The 22,713-nt window shown below is 38.5% G+C and overlaps 1 protein-coding gene across 6 annotated transcripts in view; it reads right to left on the reverse strand.

The window, feature by feature from the left end:
• CDKAL1 (CDKAL1 threonylcarbamoyladenosine tRNA methylthiotransferase) overlaps nucleotides 1-22,713 on the reverse strand; it is a 599,197-nt gene that overhangs the window by 225,760 nt on the left and 350,724 nt on the right. For all 6 annotated transcript variants that reach the window (XM_088831304.1, XM_055407287.2, XM_088831305.1 and 3 more), the window contains one exon: nucleotides 20,015-20,181. In XM_088831304.1, coding sequence (XP_088687430.1) covers nucleotides 20,015-20,181 — 167 coding nt within the window. The remainder of the gene's footprint in view (nucleotides 1-20,014; nucleotides 20,182-22,713) is intronic.

The raw sequence follows: 22,713 nt of genomic DNA on the forward strand, positions 1-22,713 counted from the left end.
CACCTAAGTTTCTGCACTTTAAGCTTGAAGATTATAGTGCTGCTTTTCTGTACAGTTTGAGTAACTTTGTACAGTGATACAACCAAAAGCAAAACTGGCATTCATTTTTAAAAACTGAGATATAATCAATATATAACATTAGTCTCAGGTGTACTTCATGATTTGACATACATACATACATATATATATCAAAACGATCACCTCAATAAGTCAGGTTAACATCCCTCAAAAATTCTTTTTCTTGCGAAGATAACTTTCAAGATGGACTTTCTCAGCAATTTTCTAATATACAGTATTATTAACTACAGTCGCCGTGCGGTACACTACACTCCCAGGACTTGTTTATTTTATAACTCAAAGTTTGTACCTTTTGACTGCCTTTACCCATTTTGTCCACTCTCCTGCCCCTGGCAGCCACCACTGTTCTGTTTTTATAAGGTCTCTTTTTTGTTTTACTTTCACATATAAGTGAGATCATACAGTATTTGTCTTTCTCTGCCTATTTCACTTAACATGATGTCCTCAAGGTCCATTCAGGTTGTTGTTTTATGTATTCATCAATGGACATCTTACATTTTTTATACAGTAAAATTTTTTAATGAAGTTAATAAAAAATAATTTGTCACCATTTGCAAACATGAGACCAATTATAAGTATTACTAAATTATAGGAATCTAAAATCAAAGCCATTTTTAAGATACAAGGAGGTCACATGACAAGGCCAATCGGTTGAAAAGCGGACAATACTGCTCAAATGCCAAAATACTCAAACATATCTTAAATTTTTCCTGTTCAAAATATGAAATTTTCTAAGCAGACAAACTACAATCCCAAAAAACAAAAAATTTCATATCCACTAGCCATTTTACTGTTTATAACTCTCAAATAACAACCAATAACAAAATAATTAAACATTTTAATTTTTTTACTCAACATTAAAATGTGCAGTGATAAATTCCCATGTCCTTTTCAAACAGAATATATAACATGTCATCACTCAGTAATATAATTATTAACTTACAGCCTAAAGAGAATATGGAAACATGGTACTCTTCAGATACAGCTCAACTTTATAGTTAACTGTATGTCTAACTTAACATCTGTTTCCTGTTTATATTTTCACAAGGTATTCTGCATTGCTCAGTGTAATTATATATTCTTCAGTAAGAAAAAGTACAATATAAGGCTTCCTTTAGTCCCATCTGGCTGTAATAGAAGAATCAAATTCTGAAATGGCAAGACTGTGAAAGGAAATTTCTACCTTTAATCAGAACAGAAACAGCTATTGCCCTTTTCCCTACACTATGGCACTTACTAGTAACTGTAAGAAAAACACTAGCCACATGTGAAACTCAAATCAGTGTAGGTAGGATCTGAAGGGCCACAGACGGGTTGAATCTGTTTTAAGCTGACTTTACAAAACCCAGTCCAAAGCTGAACCTCTGCAATGTTATATGTGGAAATTCCTTTAGGATTCTGATTATGTAGTAGCAGAGTAGACACATCTGTGACATATTACAAAACCAAAGTAGTTGCCAGAAAAGTTGCTAGCATTTTATTTTTTAAGAACTTAACATCTTTGGTTTACTAAATCCTACAGTCTCAGCAGTCAAAAATTTGAGAGTCACTTCCCATGTCTTTGAGTCTGTAACCACTTTTATTCTTTGAGTTAATGAAAACTAATCTGTTAGGTCACACAGAGTCGGACATGACTGAAGTGACTTAGCAGCAGCAGCAGCAGATATTAATTAGAATACAATATTAACTTTAAGTGACACATTAAACAAATCATAGAATGAGAAAACTAAGTGATATATAAATCAAACTCCCATTCTACCCGTACTACTTCTATAGGAAGATTTAAAGGGGTTACATGACTTGCCTAAGGTCAAACAGATATACAGTGCTAGAATTAGGGTTAGAACTAAGACCTTCAGATTTTCAGAGCAGTGTCCTCTCAAATATAAATCTAAATTGTACTGGATGATAGGCAGTTTAAACTAAATTATATCCAAAGGCATTTAATAGAATATTTGGTTCAATTATTGAATCTGCTATCATATAAACATTTTAATATAAATAAAACCTGCACATTTAAATTTTTAAAAATTCTCTTGAATAGGCATTACATCAAGTACCTATTGCAGAAAACCAACTCACAACTAATTCCAAACTACTAGCCTTACAGGGGGAATATTATACTAGGCCACCTGTTGAAGGGTCTTCCCATTCAAAAGTCTACTTAAGCGAATAGTGACAACTCTCACACAAGGCTGGCAATTTTATCAAAGCCAAACATTTGCCTACACGATGGCCCAGCAATACCACTCCTAGGTATACACCTCAGAGAAATGAATACATTGGTTCAGTAAAGGACACATATGATAATGTTCATGTAAGCTTTCTTCACAATAATTGAAATCTGGAAATCACCCTAGTGTTCACCAGGAAAATGGCTGAACAAACTATGATACACTCACACTATGGAACACTTCACACAATGGAATAGCAACAAATTCCCAATATAGAGAATAACACGGGGGACTCTTGTAGACATTCTGGTGGGCAGTGACAGATAGCAGCATCACTGCAGAGCCCAGGTGAACAATGGCAGCCCTCCGTCTCTGCTCATAGTTACCAGTTACCTACAAGCCACTCCTCCCCTAGAGCCCTTGGAAAGCCTCTCACTTCCCAAATGAGTCCTGCTTCACTCCCTCACTAGATCACTTTCTCTTTCCCCATGAGGACCCTATACTTCAGTTTATTCTATTAATTGTGAGATTTCTGATAAGCAAATACATGTGTGTTCCAAAAGATACCTTTATACAGAAGAAGAACAAGTTAGGTACTTTCTGATCTGATGCATCGGTTTAAGGTAAAGTTCCAAAACTCTGATATAATAATGGTAATATTAATAGCTAAAAACTGTTAAGTACTTCTATATGTTAGATACTATTCTAAGATGTTCATTGTTCTGCCAACATTACTCTAATACAACTAAAACAAAATTTTACATTTATATAGCACCCCAGAGAGCACTGGTGATACACTGTTCAATACTCTTTGTATAGGTAACTGCTATTATGCCCCGGCTGATACATGAAAACATCAAAACGCAGAGAAATGTAAAAAATTCCCTCAGTGCCCCACACAAATCAGCAGCACATCCAGGATTATATCAAAATATGGAAGCTCAGGACTTCCCTGGTGGTCCAGTGATTAAGACTCAGCGTTTCCACTGTAGGGTGTGCAGGTTTTGACCCCCTGGTTGAGGAACTAAGATCCCGCATGCCACAGAGCACAGCCTCCTCATCACCTGGCAAAAAAGGACTGGAAGTATAGAAGAACAGAGAAACAGAGGTAAGTTATTGGTTTTCCTGCTCTATTTTGACAACGTCTTTACAGAAACAGTAAGGACTCAGGAATCAGGTTCTAGGAATCTAATGCACAGTATGGCAATTATAGTTAACAATACTGTATTGTGTCATGGAGATCTGCCCTGAGAACAGAGCGTTAATATTCTCACCATAACAAGAACATAGTGGTAATTACGTGACGTGAAGCATGTGTCGATTCACCCTGTAAATTTCCACAACACGTATCTGAATCAAATCATCACACTGCACACCTAAAGTTACACAATATTATGTGTCAATTATATTATAACTCAAAGCTGGGGGGAAAAAAGGGAAAAAGGGTGGGAAAAGTTATGTTTATATTTTACTCTAGTCTATTAAGTGAGCAATAGCACTATGTCTAAAAAGTGTACATACTTTAGTTAAAAAATACTTTACTGCTAAAACACGCTAATCAATCACCTGAGCCTACAGCAAGTCATAATCTTTTTGAAATAGATTTATCAAAGATCACAGACCACCATAACAAATACAATAATGAAAAAGGTTTAAATATTGCAAGAATTGCCACAATGTGACAGAGAGACACGAAGTGACCAAATGATGTTGGAAAAATGGCATTGAAAGGCATGCAATGCAGGGCTGCCGCAAACCTTTAAACCTGTATAAAGCACCATATTAGGTAAATGCAATTAACTGGGATAGGTTTGTATACAAAAGAAGAGTGGCTGGTGCCCTGGGAGACTTGTAACAGAACACAAGAGAACAGAGAGTGAAAGTGCAAGTCGCTCAGTCAGGTCCAACTCTTGGCAACCCCATGGGCTTCCCTGGTGGCTCAGCTGGTAAAGAATCCGCCTGCAATACAGGAGACCTGGATTCAATCCCTGGGTTGGGAAGATCCCCTGGAGAAGGGACAGGCTACCCACTCTAGTCTTCTGGCCTGGAGAATTCCATGGACTGTATAGCCCATGGGGTCAAGTGCCTCAAACCCAGCAAGACTGGGAGTGAATACTGGTGGTGTGCCCAAGGGCTTATGGCGCCAGCCCCCCAAACAATCCCCAATTCCTCTCCAGGGCTGTAAGTGGGGAACCAGAATGGTCTATGGAACAATTATTCCTTCAATAAGAGAGAGATCTTCTTGGTACGGTTTTCTACAGATTCCATTTTTCTACTGTATCATTTGCAGCATGAAAAGCACTTGCAAGTGAGGAGCTCCATGCTTCTTTCTCAGGTGTTAGGCAGAGGATACAAATTAAGTGATTCCCCACACTTAACTACAGAATCGGAAAGCTTTTGTGATCCAGGCCTCTCATTCACAGGCTTATATAAACATGATACAACCGTCAAAGAAAGTATTAGGATGATTATTTCATACCAAATATGGAACGATGAAATGACACAACATTTCTTTGGCTTTTTTTGTTTGTTTTTTTTTGTGGGTTTCTTTCTCTTTTTTTGGCTGCATCACACAGCTTGTGGGATCTTAGTTTTCTGACCAGGGATTGAACCTGTGCCCTCAGCAATAAAAGCACCGAGTCCTAACCACTGGACCACCACAGAATTCCAGCAATTCTCTGAAATGCTATATTTTTAAGTTCTAGGTCACATCAAGTAAAATGAGTCTGCCAAGATTTTAGAAGCCTCAGAATTAAAGAGATCAAATGGAAAAATTTCAATCTATCTCATTCATCTCAATCCCTTTAAAATGATGTTCCCTTTTCGAAAAGACTGAAATGCAAATAGATTGATCAAGATTCAACTAATTTCCCAGATTAATGACAAACTGATTCAGACTAAGGTCTCCTACTTCTGTGAACATTTCAATTCAGTCATGTCCCTTTCAGCTAGAAGGACAATAAAGAAAAACATCATAAAGATATATTTTTTTTAATTTTTGGCAAACTTTAAAATCTATGTTTATTTCCGTGACAGTAAAACAACGCACTGCAAATTTCAAAACGACTCTTTAATTTCAGGAGTTACATATCCGCAAATTACCAATATTTTCCAGTGTTTCACTGCAAATTCTACAGCGTACAGCTTAACTCTAAGTTCAATATCTTCCTAGTTAGTAAAGCAGCATCAATAGCAAACCTCTTTCTAATTAACAAATATCTAGGAGAATCCCAGGGACGGGGGAACCTGGTTGACTGCCGTCTATGGGGTCACACAGAGTCGGACACGACTGAAGTGACGCAGCAGCAGCAGCAGCAGCAGTCAACTGATGCACAAAGCTTTCTGGAAGATGACCCAGAGTTTGGAACATAGATGGAAATACCATGTATCAAGATAATGAAGCATTTTCATGAGAAGAGACTTACAATAGTCTCAACAATACAGGAGAGTGATTTGGAGGCTGATCTATTAGAATATATGTAACAGAGTAATATTTTGTATGGTTTTTAGAAAAAGGATCAATAAAAAAAAGACAGGGGAGCAACTATATGTCTCAGGCAAGGTTCCTAGATGTAAGCAACATTTTCCTGTTTGATGCCCACAGCTATGAGTATCTAATGAGGGATGCATTTTAGTTGCTAAATCTCTGTGCCTTCTGTGAGGCTGTTGTTTGTTACAGGCCACTAAGAGACTCAATTAATAGTGATCTTTGGCAGTCAATAGCCTACGAATAACATGAGTTCCTCCTCACAAGCTTTACAAGGGCAGATGGAACCATAAGTGGCTGATGGCACCTTTGACATGGAACACAAAAATTAAGGAAGAATACTGAGCCAACCCCATACACTCCTGGCCTGAAAGACACAAAGGCAGCCCATTTTAAGGTATAAGGAATATTTATTGACATCAGCAGGGATGGCAAAGTAAAGACCCCTGAAAAGCCTCTCCTCCATAAAAAACAATAAGGACAGTGACACAAATGGTCAGAATCAATTTTTTCCAGAACTCTAGAAATTAACTGAAAGGCTTACAGCAACCTGAGGAGTGTTTATTCAGGAAAAGTGGAGCAGTCTTGGTAAGAACACACAGTTACGTGGCATTTTAAACTGGCTCTTTTCTCACCTCCCACTCCTCAGTTCTGTGGTGGCCTTAAAAACCAACAATCTTTAATCATGGTGAAAACCAGCAGCTGTGGCAGCCACTGGAGGGGGCAGAAGAGGGTTGGAGCTCCTTCAAACCTCCATTCCCAGAAAAACTGTCGCTATTTGACCTGTGTCGTGGTTTCATGGAAGACTCCACTCACATGGATTTCTTATTTAACCTGACCTGGCACTCACCCAGTGAGAAAAGCCTTTTTCCCAGGGGCATTTGTCAAAAATAATCAGCTGCAATTGCTTAACATCATGGCTGCCTGGGGCTGCAAATAACAGAGCAAATAATAAGCAAATCAAAAAGCTTAAAAGGAAAAGCTAGGGGATGTGATGTCCAGAAGGGGTTTTGAAACACACTGACATATTCCTGAGACTCTAGAAGGCCGTGTGCATGCACAAAGACGTCTGCATGTCTGGCTATGCACCTACTCAGCAGACACGAGAAGGTCCTTAGCTCTCATCTCTGGCCAAGTCTGAGATTTTACACACACAGGAATTGTAAGCAACCTGAACACTGAAGGATGCTCCAATTGCATAAAGGGCTCTTCTGCAAAGACAGAAACTTATTGGTTCTAGGCATTTAAGGAAATTTCTGTCCAATCGTTAGTTGACTATTAAGCTTTTAACTTGATAGAGACTTCAGGCCACATATAACAAAGTACTGACTTGACTGAATTTTAAAGTCACTAAACTACCACCACCAACAATAAATCCTGGGGGGTAAAGAGTATCTGATTTCCAGAGCTGCCACATTATATTTAAAAGTCTAGTTTTCAACAAAAAATTACAAAGCATGAAAAACACACAGAAAAAAAAGCAATCAACAGTAACTCACTCAGCAAAAGTCCACATAGTGGACTTGCTAGACAAAGACTTTAAATCATCATTTTAACTATGGAGGCTCAGCGGGGAAAGAATCTGCCTACAATGCAGGAGACGTGGGTTCAATCTCTGGGTCAGGACAAATTCCTGGAGAAGGGAATGGCTACCCACTCCAGTATTCTTGCCTGGAGAATTCCATGGACAGAGCTGCCTGATGGGCTATAGTCCACGGGGTCGCAAAGAGAGACACGACTGACTGATTAAGACTTTCAAAGAAGTAAAGCAAATCATGCTTAAAGAATTAAAGAAAAGCATGGGAACGATGTCTCACTGAATAAAGAATACCAATAATGAGAAGACATTCTGGTATGAAAAGTAAAAGGAATGAAATTTAAAAATTCACTGTAGGATCTCAGCAGATTTGAGCTGGCATAAGAAACAATCAGTAAACTTGAAGACAGGTTAATTGAGATTACTCAGTCTGAGGAACAGAAAGAAAAAAACAATGAGTAAAAATTAATAGTGTCTCAAATCTGTGAAATACCATCAAACATATGAATAGATACATAATATAGATTTTAGAAGGGAAGAAAAAAGTAGAAAAATATCTGAAACAATTATATCCCCAAACTCAGAAATTTGAGGAAAACTATTAATCTGCATAACCTTGAAGCTGTACGGATTCTAAACAGGATAAACTCAAAGAGATCTATACCTAGTGATCTCACAAACCACTGAAAGACAAAAAGGGAATACTGATAACAGCAAGAGACAAGTATCTCATCATGAATAAGCGATCCTCAATAAGATTAACAGTTGATATCAGAAATCAGAGGCCAGAAGGTAGTGGAAAGACAAATATAAAGTGTTGAAAGACTGCTAACCAAGACTTCTCTCTCCAGAGAAGCTATCTTTCAAAAATAAAGAAAAAGCTAAGCTATCCCAGGTGGCGACAGTGGTAAAGAACCCATCTGCCAAGGCAAGAGACACAAGAGATGCGGGTTTGATTCCTAGGTCAGGAAGATTCCCTAGAGGAGTGCATGGCAACCCACTCCAGTATTCTTGCCTGGAGAATCCCATAGACAGAGGAGCCTGGTGGGCTACAGTCCATAGGGTTGCAAAGAGTCCGACATGACTGAGGCAACTTAGCACATGCCTAGATAAACAAAAACTGAGAGAATACTTTGCTAAGAACCCCAATTTAGAAATATAAATAGAGTCCACCAAGGCCAAAATGAAATGACATTACATAGTAAACTCCAATCCACACGAAGAAATAATGTACACGGGTAAAGGTAAATACACAAGATGATAAAAATGTGGTTTCTGTTTGTTACTCTTATTTTTGTCTTTGTAACTTAAACAACTGCATGAAGCATTAATTATGAATATGTAGATATATGTATATTTTATAAAGATATGCTTGTGTATGATAACATCAGCATAAAGAAGGGGAGAGAGAATTGAGCTACATATAGAAACAAAAGTTGTGCATCCTACTGCAAAGTTGATATTAGCCTAGACTAGACGACTATAGATTAAGATACCAAAGTAAGCACTGAGAAAGTAATTTTAAAGATTATAATATATAAATTCAAATGGCACATAGAGGATACGTTATTTACCACAAAAGAATGCTGTTGTGGGCTAAATCGTGAGTCACAAAAAGACATTTTTGACATCATCATCCCTAGAACCTATGAAAATGAGCTTCTTTGGAAACACGGTCTTTGCAGATATAATCAAGTTTAAATGAAGTCACAGTGAGCTAGCCTGGGCTCTGATGCAATGATTGGTGCCCTTATAAAGGAGAGGCGGTTTAGTCACAGAGGAGAACACCATGTTACGATGGAAACAGAGACTGCGGGGCTATGACCACCCGCCAAGGCACGCCAAGGACTGTCAGCAACCAGCTGAAGCTGGGAGAGAGAACAGGTCAGAAGGAACTAACCCTGACAACACTTTGATTCAGGAACCTCTAGCCTCCCAAACTGTGAGCAGAGATTTCTGTTATTTAAGCCACCCAATTTATGGTACTTTGTTACAGTGACCTTAGGAAGTTAATACAAAGACAGCAACAGAGCAATCCGTTCCGTTCCGTTGCTCAGTCGTGTCCGACTCTATGTGACCCCGTGGACTGTAGCCTACCAGGCTTCTCCGTCCATGGGATTCTCCAGGCAAGAATACTGGAGTGGGTTACCGTTTCCTTCTCCAGGGGATCTTCCCGACCCAGGGATCGAACCTGGGTCTCCCGCACTAGAGGCAGACGCTTTAACCTCTGAGCCACCAGGGAAGCCCAATAGAGCAATAGAGGAACAAAAAACAAGATCTACTGAAGTGGAAAAACGAAGTAGACAATGAAGGAAAAGATGAATGTCTGAAATTTCAACTGAGTAGCATTTAGGCTGCTATTTCATATGACTATGTAATAAAAAGTTGATGTAAAGCTTGCTTTTCAGACGTATTTTAACACATAACTATGAAAGTTACTTCTTTGCTACCACATATTAGAGACAGATTATCAACAATATTTTCTCTAATCAAACAAGGCTTTATGAGGAGCAAACTTTTCACAACAATTTGAAAAATAGAGAAAAATACAAGCTATAAAGAGAAAGAATAGATTTCTGTCCCCCTAAACTAATGAACAACTGGAGAACTTTCAATATTACTCTAAACAGTTTGACTTATCTGGCCCACGTGCAGCACCCACTAATGCTAACAATGATTTATTACACATATGCCACTCATGCTCATTATCTACTTGATAGTTCTGTTCAACACATTCAAATAAAGGCATTCTTAATAGTTTAAGAACCCTTATGTTTCCAATTTAGGACACAATCATCATTTACTGTTAAATGACATTAAAGAATTTTGGACTTAAAATGTGAAAGTCTAACATTTTCATGTGGATTATTTTTGTGGTAGGCAAAGGAAGATATGGGAAAAAGGACAGATGCACACTGGATCTAAAAACAACAAACAATTTAGTAGATTAAAAATAAATAGAAGCAAACCAAGGAACTACTCCTGAAAAATATGCAGAATGTCTCTCAATTATTCTATGAACCATTAACTTCATTACCAACCTTTCTGTTCTACACCATGAATCACGTGAAAATTCCATTACCCACCTGATATAAAATATGAAGATTTCACTTTACTAAGTGCTGAATTAGCAATGGTGTATGGGAGCCTTTCGTAGGCTATCAGAGCAAAGAAATCAATACAGAAATGATCCTAGTATTCAAAGAAAGGTGTAAAGAAAAAATTACATCGAATGCCTTCTGTGTTAGCCATGTTCTGTGCTGTTGAAGGAAAAGTCAGAGGCAGCATTTCTCAATGGTTTGAGAATAACTGACTTCCTAAATTAATGAGGACGATAAAGCCCACAGATGGTGTATTGTGGAGTTTGAACTATACAAATTTTGACAGGTGACATGGAAGCCTTCTCAGCTACTCCTGTGAAATTAAGGATTCAGGGAAATGGCAAAGTGAAATGCCTTTTAAGATGCAAATTAAAGCATATACATATCTAATGCCCTTCTTTAGAAACTGAGATGTACACCAGAATACTAAAAGATGAAACAGGAATATTTTGTATGCCACAATCAAAATATGTAAATTTCCAGGCTTCCAGTATCCTAGAATTATATTTACAATTCTGACATATTAAAGTGTCCTGCTTTGTCAGTTCAGTTCAGTTATAAATATATATATATATATACAGAGAGAGAGATACACACACACATGCACACGCACGCACAATTCCAGCTATTTGACTGTGACATAAGTCTCTTTATAAGGCATTTGCTGAGGACTTTTCACTTATCATCTTCACCCACGTTTTATCTCTATGTTTTTTCCTCTCAGGAAGATGATCGTCTCTCTAGGGAATGATTGTCAATAAGTCACTAGATTTCATGAGCAATACGTAAAAATTTAGGCCAATGGCAAGAGAAAAATGTCATCAGTGGTTGCAAAGTTCAGATGATATTATCACCAAGTGGATTAAACTATATTATGATATCCAAAGCCAATCTATTTATATTCGTTTGCTGAGTCTACACACCCACCCATGCTATCTGGTCATTCAGAAACTGAGGGCGGCAGGGAGGCCCACAGGGTGAGTCGCTGTATAAACTACCGCCACATAAACAGAATCTTAAAACATGGACTTTCCATTGTTCTCCCCAAGAAGACAGAGATAGTATTTTCAACATGAGAAACAGCCATGCACAAAATAGTTCATTCTCCCCCTGGGAAAAATATACCTGGGATGATAAACATAAAATTCCTGATGAAACTGATGAGTCTGTGGCTGTGAGAATAGCAACAGTTATTTGTTGAGATCAAGTCTAACTCTTTATAAGCTTGTTTCTTTTCTGCGTCCTCTGACCTGCCTGCAGTTATGAGACTCAGTCACTCAAATAGTACTATATGCAAAACAGATAGCTAATAAGAGCCTACTTTATAACACAGGGAACTCTACTCGGTACTCTGTAATGACCTATATGGGAACAGAATCTAAGAAAGAGTGGGCATATGGATAACTGATTGACTTTGCTGTACAGAAGAAACGACACAATATTGTATAGCAGCTATATTCCAATAAAAATTAATTTAAAAAATACAAGCAGTGCCTTCATAAATAAATGAATTTATTTAGTGGTTTTACCAGGATTCAAGTCATTCAGCAAATAGGACTGGGGCACAAACCCCGTTTATCTTCCTTTCTGGGGAGGCTGCTCCCAGCTCTCAGAATTAGGCTTGACGAGCTCTTTATTAAGGATATAGAAATCCTTTTAATAATTGATGATGGCCTCTTCCCCTAAATTTTCAAAGGCACAAACTCTGGTTTCCAGTTTCAGAAGTTTCACTGATCTCTTGAAATCCAGTCACAAACCAATGGCAGGTTAAGAATGAAGTAAAATGCTGGTAAGTCTAATTAATAGAGAGCTGGGTGCCAACAGTCACATCAAACCACACTGACAAGACTCAAAAGCTATAGTGGACTGCAGAAACAAAAGATTTCTCCTTTTCATTTCCTTGCCCTTCTATTCACGGAAAGGGTGAAATAGTTTGCATATAACAGCACTAAATCTATTTGTATATTTTTCTATTATGCTGCAAAGTATAAATCTCAAGGAAAAATCCAAAGGTTTAAAGACACATGTGAACTGTTCGCTTCAATCTGGAAATTCTGTACTGCATTGATGAAACATAAGCACAGCAGGTACTGAGTTTGCTATTATTTGGAAACTATGAGGCATTTTTCAGAAGTCGACGAGGCCAAACTTACTGTTAATGTTCATAAATTACCATGCAGCGAAAGTCCTTGACAGATATCTACTGTTTTTCACCAGACAAATTAACTTTGCTAAATCAACAATTAGATTAAAATGTAAGGTCTTTTACATAGAAGTAAGTAAATAAAATATACAAAAATCAAGAGTAGCAGGAAACTGTCTTGTAGTAAATACAAGGTTTCTCAATCAAAAATGGATGGAATACTTAAAGTATCACTGATTAAACTTATATAATATATATAACAAATATACTAAATATAAATCTTGTAAAAAAACTATACATTTTAAATCAAGCTGATTAAAATGTAATCAATGTAAATATGAGTGGCAATACTTTTCAGCAATGTATTGCAGAGTAACATAAAATTCAGTTCAGTTCAGTCACTCAGTCATGTCCGACTCTTTGCGACCCCATGAATCGCAGCACACCAGGCCTCCCTGTCCATCACCAACTCCCGGAGTTCACTCAACCTCATGTCCACTGAGTTGGTCACGCCACCCATCCATCTTATCCTCTGTCATCCCCTTCTCCTCCTGCCCCCAATCCCTCCCAGCATCAGAGTCTTTTCCAATGAGTCAACTCTTCGCATAAGGCGGCCAAAGTATTGGAGTTTCACCTTTAGCATCAGTCCTTCCAAAGAACACCCAGGATCGATCTCCTCTAGAATGGACTGGTTGGAACTCCTTGCAGTCCAAGGGGCTCTCAACTCTCAAGAGTCTTCTCCAACATCACAGTTCAAAAGCATCAATTCTTCGGCGCTCAGCTTTCTTCACAGTCCAACTCTCACAACATAAATTTAAAAGTAACCAATTTGCTTTATTCATAATCTGAACGTAAGAAGAGTCCTTAATAAAAAGCATATGTCCTCCAGATTAATCAACTTGCTCTCTCTGGACTAGGCTGTAAGTGGTACACCAAAATTCTAACATGACTCTAAGATATACAGGCATCTTCAAGGAAGATAAAAGTTATTTTAAATTATTTGTAACACAAGGAGAACCAGGATAGGTTAGATAAATCAAATTCACAGATAATCCTCATATCCCTTACTGGTCAACAGCTTTCATAGCTTTTCCCTACCAGCCAATCCATAAAATAAAGAGCAAGACAAACTGCTCTTTAATTTCTCCTCCTTGACCATCCACTGTTGACTTCTCTGATGGAGGTGATAAAAAGCAGTGAAAGCTAAGAGGCAGGAAAGAGAAGAAAGAAGCTAAAAACCTAAATAATCGACAAGTTCAGTAATCATATAATGAACTCACTGGCTCCAGGTAGTTCAAAAGAGACGATCTGTCACCATGATACATTAGCAGGGTAAACAACTAAAGCATACCACTTAGGTGGGTTTTCCCCTACCACCTAGCGCCTCTTCACACTAGGGTGACCCACAGTGAGAAGCATGTATGACAACCATCCACAAACTATTCAAAAACCAGATACTCAGCCCAGATATGAAAGAGCCTCAATATGTGTAAGACACGCAATCAAACAGCAGGTAAAGTGAGAGCCAGCACATCATCCCATACACACTTATCATGTACATGTTTTCCATGGCGCTGAAACACAAAGATAAACGATACAGCCTCTCCCTAAAGATGAGAACACTTTTGTTGGATTTATGTGTAAATAAGGAATCACATTGCCCCATGATGAATGCCAACACAGACATGTTACACAGAGTCTGACAAAGCAAGGAAAGAAACTGGAAATTATTGGGGAAGGTCTTATGGAAGATGCAGGATTGTAGAAAATATTTTAGAATCAGAGGAGATTAGAGACCAGGCAGCTGCTAATCACATATGTAATATAGTCAATTATTAGAGCTTTCTAAGACTTGGCTTCTCTGTCAATAAAATGAGATGTTAACTTACCCAGTTGTGTCTGACTCTTTTGCAACCCCATGGACTAGCCCACCAGCCTCCTTTGCCCATGGAAATTTCCAGGCAAGAATATTGGAATAGGGTGCCATTTCCTACTCCAGGGGATCTTCCCAACTCAGGGATTGAACCCACATCTCTTGCATCTCCTGCACTGGCAAGAAGATTTTTTACTACCAGCACCAAATGGTCAGTCTGAAGTAACATAATACCTTACCTTGGGCTACCCACAACCCAAAGGGCAAAACTAAGCAATGCAGTTTCAAGAGTATCAAATTCACAATCCACTCCATCTAGAAGGTCAGAGTTAACTGAAGAGGAATATGCCAGCATTATTATCTTAGCATATCAACAGGAAAGCAAAAATAGAGGGAAAGTATCTCTTACTAGATGCTATAGGAGCACATAGTAGGGGAATATATTAGTCAACATATGCAGTAGCAAACATTAGCAATTCTGATTAACTGATTACTACCCACTGTCATCATATGGTAAGTGTGAAATGTAAAAAAAAATTGAAGTAAAAATAGCAGGAGTATAAAATGCGTTTAAAAAATGCGGGCTACACAGGAGGCATCGTAAGGGTAGCGAGGGGAAGAGCAAACAGGAATGTAATGAAAGAAGCATCTTAAGGAGCCTGTCAGTCAGTTCGGCCGCTCAGTCGTGTCCAGCTCGTTTCGACCCCAGGAACTGCAGCACGCCAGGCTTCCCTGTCCATCACCAACTCCCAGAGTTTACTCAAACTCATGTCTATTGTGTTGGTGATACCATCCAACCATCTCATTCTCTGTCGTCCCCTTCTCCTCCTGCCTTCAATCTTTCCCAGCATCAGGGTCTTTTCCAATGAGTCAGTATTTGCCTCAGGTGGCCAGCGTATTAGAGTTTCAACTTTAGCATCAGTCCTTCCAATGAATATTCAGGACTGACTTCCTTAGGATTGACTGCTTGGATCTCCATGCAGTCCAAGGGACTCTCAAGAGTCTTCTCCAACACAACAGTTCTAAAGCATCAATTCTTCGGTGTTCAGCTTTGTTTATAGTCCAACTCTCACATCCATACATGACCACTGGAAAAACCATAGCTTTGACTAGACGACCTTTGTTGGCAAAGTAATGTCTCTGCTTTTTAATATGCTGTCTAGATTGGTCATAGCTTTCCTTCCAAGGGGCAAGGATCTTTTAATTTCATTGCACTCACTTTCTGCTGTGATTTTGGAGGCCCCCAAAATAAAGTCTGTTTCCACTGTTTCCCCATCTATTTGCCATGGAGTGATGGGACTGGATGCCATGATCTTAGTTTTCTGAATGTTGAGTTTTAAGCCAACTTTTTCACTGTCCTCTTTCACTTTCATCAAGAGGCTCTTCAGTTCTTCTTCACTTTCTGCCATAACGGTGGTGTCATCCAGCCCGACATTTCTCATAATGTACTCTGTATACAAGGTAAATAAGCAGGGTGACAATATACAGCCTTGACATATTCCTTTCCCAACGTGGAACCAGTCTGTTGTTCCATGTCCAGTTCTAACTGTTGCTTCCTGACCTGCATACAGGTTTCTCAAGAGGCAGGTCAGGTGGTCTGGTATTCCCATCTCTTTCAGAACTTCCCAGTTTGTTGTGATCCACACAGTCAAAGACTTTGGAATAGTCAATAAAGCAGATGTTTTTCTGGAACTCTCTTGCTTTTTCAATGATCCAACAAAGGTTGGCAATTTGATCTCTGGTTCCTCTGCCTTTTCTAAATCCAGCTTAAACATCTGGAAGTTCACGGTTCACGTATTGATGAATTGGAGAATTCTGGCTTGGAGAATTTTGAGCACTACTTTGCTAGCGTGTGAGATGAATGCAATTGTGTGGTAGTTTGAACATTCTTTGGCATTGCCTTTCTTTGGGATTGGAAGGAAAACTGACCTTTTCTAGTCCTGTGGCCACTGCTAAGTTTTCCAAATTTGCTGGCAGGACCCTATAGGTCATGATGAAGGGCTTATCTGTATGTGGTGAGTAATGAAGAGGCATCACAGATCTAATATGAGGTAAAATGCTTTTTAATCTATTATTTTATCAATAGTTTCTATTTCATATTCAAATTAATAATTATTACATAGATTATCATTATGTTTCTTCAATTTCAGGGTGTTTTCCCACCAAGCATTTTATACACACACACACGCATATATAGATTATATATACATATATGTGCGTGTGTAGAAATAAGATATCTTTGTCAGTTATGTCATCATTTAAAATGAATCCCCTAAAGTTTTTTACAGCATCGGTAAGTTAGAAATAGGGTTTATAGGTGTTCCAAACAGATGCTCAACTTTGACTGCCTGTTAAGGATTAAGAATTCTCCCTCCTTTCCTTTTATTGATTACATATTTATGCAATATCTGCTATATCAAGTGCCACACACAATGCTAGACTCTCAACAGAAACTTAAACCTACATTCTATGCTAAGTGTGATATCTTCTGTTCCTGGGAAGATTTAATAAAATGTCTTTTCAACAGACCCATTTTTCCATACCATTCATTTAAAATAATGATAGAAACTTTGTTATTTTCCTTTAAACTGTTCAATTAAAAAAAAAAAACTGTTAAAAGAGTTTAAGAAAAATCTCAAGAGTCAGGTAATGTGAACAGAACCAAGAGGAAGGAAAGCCGCCTAGTGAAGTGCTCTGTAATTAAAGTCTGTAGCATGAAGCATCTTCTAGAAACACAAAAAGGCTGGGTCCTCCCAATATAATTTGCCAGGAATGCCCACCATAAAGGTATTAAAGCATCAGAGAAGTTATTCAAGAGTGGCTTCCTTCTATCCTGATGGTTTAAAAAAAAAAAATCACCTCTCATTCACTGGGATTTTTTTTTTCCCTTTGTTTTCAGGTTTTCTTCTGTTTTCTCTTTTTCCTTATGATGAATTCTCTTCAGCACTTTAGATAAATCAAGTAATTTCTTCAGAGTGGTCTAAGCTTAGTAAGAGGAAAATGGGTAAATACAGTGCACTGTGGGTACGGGCTAAGACTCCCTCGGGTTGGCTCCCTTCCCTCATGTCCTTTTTCACACATGGAAGCCCTTGAAGCTCATTTACTTTGTCATCTTGTCCTGCCTCTTCTGACCAGAATGTTAAGACTTTGAAATTCACAACGATCGCGTGGGCTCTACCATCTATTTTATGAAGAAAGCTCCTCTTTATTCACCCTCTGATTCACTCATTCATTGAGTCACTACTGGGTGGGGTATGGAGAGACAGATAATGACAATGCCCTAGTGAAGATGAGAATGTAGGAGGGAAGGCCAACATTATAGATATCTTAAAGCAAGCATTTTTAAAAGGTAACGTTATGACCAATACTTTGGTCACCTGATGCAAACAGCTGACTCACTGGAAAAGACCCTGATGCTGGGAAAGAATGAAGACAGGAGGAGAGGCCGACAGAGGATGAGATGGCTGAATGGCATCACCGATGAAATGGACGTGAACTTGGGCAAACTCCAGGAGATAGTGAGGAACAGGGAGGCCTGGCATGCTGCAATCCATGAGATTGTGAAGTCAGACATAACTGGGTGACTGAACAACAACAACGTTATGACAATTGGAAGTTATTTTCACTCTAACTACAATCTATGAACTAAACACCTATTGTTTTTCCAGGTAAAGTACAAAGCTACGTTTGGCATCTCCTGTTGATTTAGCAGCTCTTCTGAAGCATCTATTCGGAGGTCAGCAACTCTAGCACCATGCCAGGTGCTGAGCATTAGCGTTTGCTATAACTGCAATATTAGCTTCTGCAATTTTGCAATTAATTAAAGGACTGAATTTTTTCCAAGAGATATTAGGTTACTCATCTCAGAGCCAATACATTATTTTTTCCCCTTGTGTTTACTCCCCACCTGAACTTCTCTGTAGCTACTAATGTTCCCTTGATCCTTAATGAGTTTTTTTTTAATCCAAGCAACTGGCCTGTTATCAGCTGTGCACTGGCAGGGCACGCCTCTTTTCCCACCAAAGACCCAACACATCTCCTGCTCTGCACGATGCCTCACATTTACTGCAAACACAGCAAGACGCTCTGATAAGACTTGATTTTTTACAGAGACTCATCTTGGTTTTTCAAGTTCAAAGTCAAAGAGTTAAGTAAAAACAGACATGCCTGCAACTTATTTTTAAATAGTAAATCATAATTGTCCCACACTGCCCAAAGTACCACAGTTAACATATAAATCACACACAGTTACTAAAAAGATCTTGCTGGGAAAATGGAACAAAAGTGCTAAATCTCTTCATTATATATTTATATTTAACAACCAGATTGGGATCAACTGTTTTCAGAATGTCTAAAATAGGTTGTTCATAGTAGCATGACTTTTCAGCAACAACCTCATGGTAAATGCCTCTAAACTCAATCAACAGAAATAATTCAGGGATACTTATTTGCATTTACACATTTAATTTCAGCCACTATACTTGCTTTCCAAATTTTGCAATGTCATTTTTCTGTGCAAACTTATTGCAAAGAACACAACTGATTAAAAATATAAGTGACTTGTTTCTACACTTTGGTATGATTTTCCAAGAGTACTTGTCCTCAACTATGAGATTAATAGCATAATTTATTTCTCAAATAAAAATCATGGATCCCAGCACGTACTTTTTCATTTAAATGGATGCTCCCTTGTCCATATTCTTTGCTCATACTTATTGTACCATTTGTCATCAAGTACCATAGTTACTTGGGCTTCCCTGGAGTCTCAGTGGTAAAGAATCCACCTGCAACGTAGGAGACATGGGTTCAATCCCCAGGTTGGGAAAAGTCTGGGGGAGGAAATGGCAACCTACTCCAGTATTCTTGCTTGGGAAATCCCATGGACAGAGGAGCCTGGCAGGCAACAGTCCACTGGGTCACAAAAGAGCTGGAGATAACTGAGTGACTAAACAACAACCATAGCTGCTTGTACAAATGTCCATTTTCCTAATTTACCAGTAGGCTCCTTGAGGGTAAGCAACCTGATCCATGGAAGTTATAAAAATAAGACTCTGGATCTTGCATTATCATAACTCCTTTTTTCACAGTGGTCACAAGAGAACCAAGTGGAAGAATATGAAGCTCTGTGTCTCTTTGATCTCATTTCACCCCTAACGATTGCCAGACAAAGGGATGGAGTTTAAAACATCTTTAAATTCTGCAGCACAGTATCCTTACTGGTAGGGCTAACAGCAGTTCAGATAATGCAATGTTCACAGTTGGTTGCAAAATCAATGCGCCATATTATCTGTCCTGAAATAGATAAGGGTTAAAAATGGAGGGTTTGAGGGAAAGATACACATTAGAAAACTGAAGGGCTGTAAGCAAGATACAAAGAACTGGGACAAGACGGTAAACGCTAGAAAACCTCAGCAACATTAAGGGTGAGGAAACAGAAACAAGATGTGCAGAATGACAAAAGGGGCCTTGAAATTCCCAAATCATTCTTGGTAACGTGGGACCACAAAAGAAACGTGAAAGTGGTCTTAAAGGAAACTCGTGGGATGGTGCTGGGGCTGCCGCCACGCTGTCTGGGTTGGTTCGGGTCTGTGTCAGCATGGAAATGAGCTGCTTTTCCTTACCTCCAGGTGCTCTAAAATATAGGGTGGATTGGTCATGCCCAGCCTCAGCATCGCTCCCTCAGGAATCACTTCAACCAGCTTCCACAGCAGGGCCGGGAGGCTGGAGCCAATATCTCTGCCGTAAGCCCCCGTGTCTTCACTGGTCAACCATATCTCACAAACACCCTCTGTGAATCAAAGGAGATAATTAACAAATCTGTTGCAGAGCCGTCTCCTTCATCATACAGCTGCTCACTCTTTTTAATGCAGGTTTTTTCAACACTATTATGCAGGCAAGTCTGGGTATTCAATTGCAGAGAAAAAGCAGCTTATCCCATGGTGGCACCGGGTTATTAAGTTCATTTTATGAACACCAGAGAGTTACAACAATGCTGTAAATTATCAGTGCATCCTATGGAGTGATTAACATTCACAGCCAATCAGTTCAACCATGCTTCCTCCAAAGCCCTTTGATCAAGACTGAGGCTTTAGTCCCATCACAGAGGATACCTAGTTGATTGAACAGCATAAGCCCCAGAACTGAGAGTCCCTCCACAGAACAGGTACCATCAGCAGTTAACTCACTAATCAGTCTGTCAGCGACCTAAGGAAAAATGTCAAGTGTAGTTAAAGTTGGACTCACAAATTATTCATCATGAGGTACCCACTTCTCTTGCAGTAACTATGCCAATTTGTTTTCTTTATTCAATTAAGAATAGAGTGCATTGTATTGCTGCATTCAAAGAAGCTGGTCGCTGTAGGAACTAAGCATCTGTGTTGGAAAACCTGTTTACTAAAAATAGGACAGACTGCATCCTATTTTCCATCAGTTGGACTTTAGGAAAATGTATCTACGTTTCCTTGCTACTGTTGTTATAAAGGATCCTGACTTCAAACATTACGCTTGCAATAACAGTCTTCCAAAAATTGAAAGGAAATACTTTGGGATCACCTAGTATTATTTAAAATAAATAAAGCAGAGTTAGTTAGAGCCACCCAAGTTTGTAGGGTGCACAGAATGTTTCTGAAGGCATATTCAATTAAAGGATTAGCCTGTTTTATAAGGCCAAATGATTCACAAGGCAAAAACAAACAGTGACAAGGGACTGTGAAATTTGCTCAGGCTCATGTGGTTTGCTGCTTCTGAAGAAACTCGACACACACAAAGGCACACAAACAAATTCGACAGCCTGAACCAAAAGCAGAAGTTACCAGGAAGAGACTTAAAAATTAAAATTTTAAATTGTCTTTGGTTGACAGAAGAATCTAAAAAATACTCTTAAATATTCCTAGCCAAGAGAGACAACAAATAAAACATACGGTTTCTATGTGAATGTGAACTTGAAGAGAAGAAAGAAGCAAAAAAGAAAGATCTTCACTCTCTTTAATGTGGGGCACAGAGGCGGAAAAATATACATGAAGTTAAGATCTCCAATCATAGCTCTTTCCGTTAGAAGAAGAGATATATTTACTTTATCAAGAAACTAATCAACCAACATAAAAACATATTAACTCTTCCCCACTTGATTCTCTTTCTCAGACAAGCACATCCTCACCCACACCCAGACAACATGGAAAACACAAGTATAGAAATAAAATTTAGTTTCCCCAAATTAAAGAAGACATTAAAAAAAAAGTTCCATTTTAAAAGTTAGAGATGTTTTTTAAACATTTCTAACACCTCATATTTGAAAATCTGTAATGTTATGAACATACGTCTTTTCTTAATATAAATATGTTGTTTCAGAAATTAGTAAACCTTTGCTTAGTTTTAATCATTTAATAAAATGTTTTATCCTCAAAGTAAATAATCTGGCATATCCGTAGGCTATCTTTGTGGCTCTATAATTTTATAAATATCCTCTGTATACAGTGTTTTTCTGTTGAAAAAAAAAACTGGTTGTAATTAGTGGTGGTATCTGTATTTTAACATGACATATGCCATCAGACACTGGATTCATACAACCTTTTTTTTTTAAATCTTATCACAAAATCCACTCCAGGAAAAGAGATGGCTAAGTAACAACATAAACGGATTTTAAAACACTCTGAAAGAGGTTATAAAAACAGGACATTATCCATGATTTTCCAGTTACTGGCATTGGAGCAACACAATATGAATATTTTAAAATGAACAGAATAATTTTAATTTATAATTTTTCCATCCAAATGGTTCCATGTTATGCCTTATGTAGAGAGAGCAAGTTCCTGGAACAGTGCCTTGCTGTTTGCTAGATGAATGTAGAAGGGGAAAAATCGCTATGAATAGGATGGAAATAATAGCCATGCGGAAAACAGCAGCCAGCTCTTCAGTCTGCATAGGTGGGGACCAACAGCCCCCTGGTGGGCTGAAGCTTCAAATTAAATCACAGAAAGAGGAAGCAGCTGTAGCAGTAAGTCAGCAACCACAGGAATAATGGTCTCCATGCCTCCAAGATCAAGGCTGCTAAAATGCTTGATATAATAGCAACCTGGTGTAAAACACAGTGAAATGAGAAAACATGCGCAAAATGTGAAGTCCTTGGACTTGAGGAGAACTGTGCCTTGCTCGTTCAATTCCCTACTTTGTCAAAGATGATTCTGCTCTTTACGTCAGAAAGTTCAGGTTTTGGAAGGCGACCTTTCAAGCTTTCACTCTAATGAGAGTGGATCCCTCCCACCGTTAGGACACAGAAAGCCATTTCACAGCAAAGGTGAAGCTCTGTGGTGGGGAATCCCCG

Source organism: Moschus berezovskii, chromosome 23 (assembly GCF_049115385.1).
Source record: "Moschus berezovskii isolate FMDL1 chromosome 23, NW_MosBer_1.0, whole genome shotgun sequence".
In the NCBI taxonomy this organism is placed as follows: Eukaryota; Metazoa; Chordata; class Mammalia; order Artiodactyla; family Moschidae; genus Moschus; species Moschus berezovskii.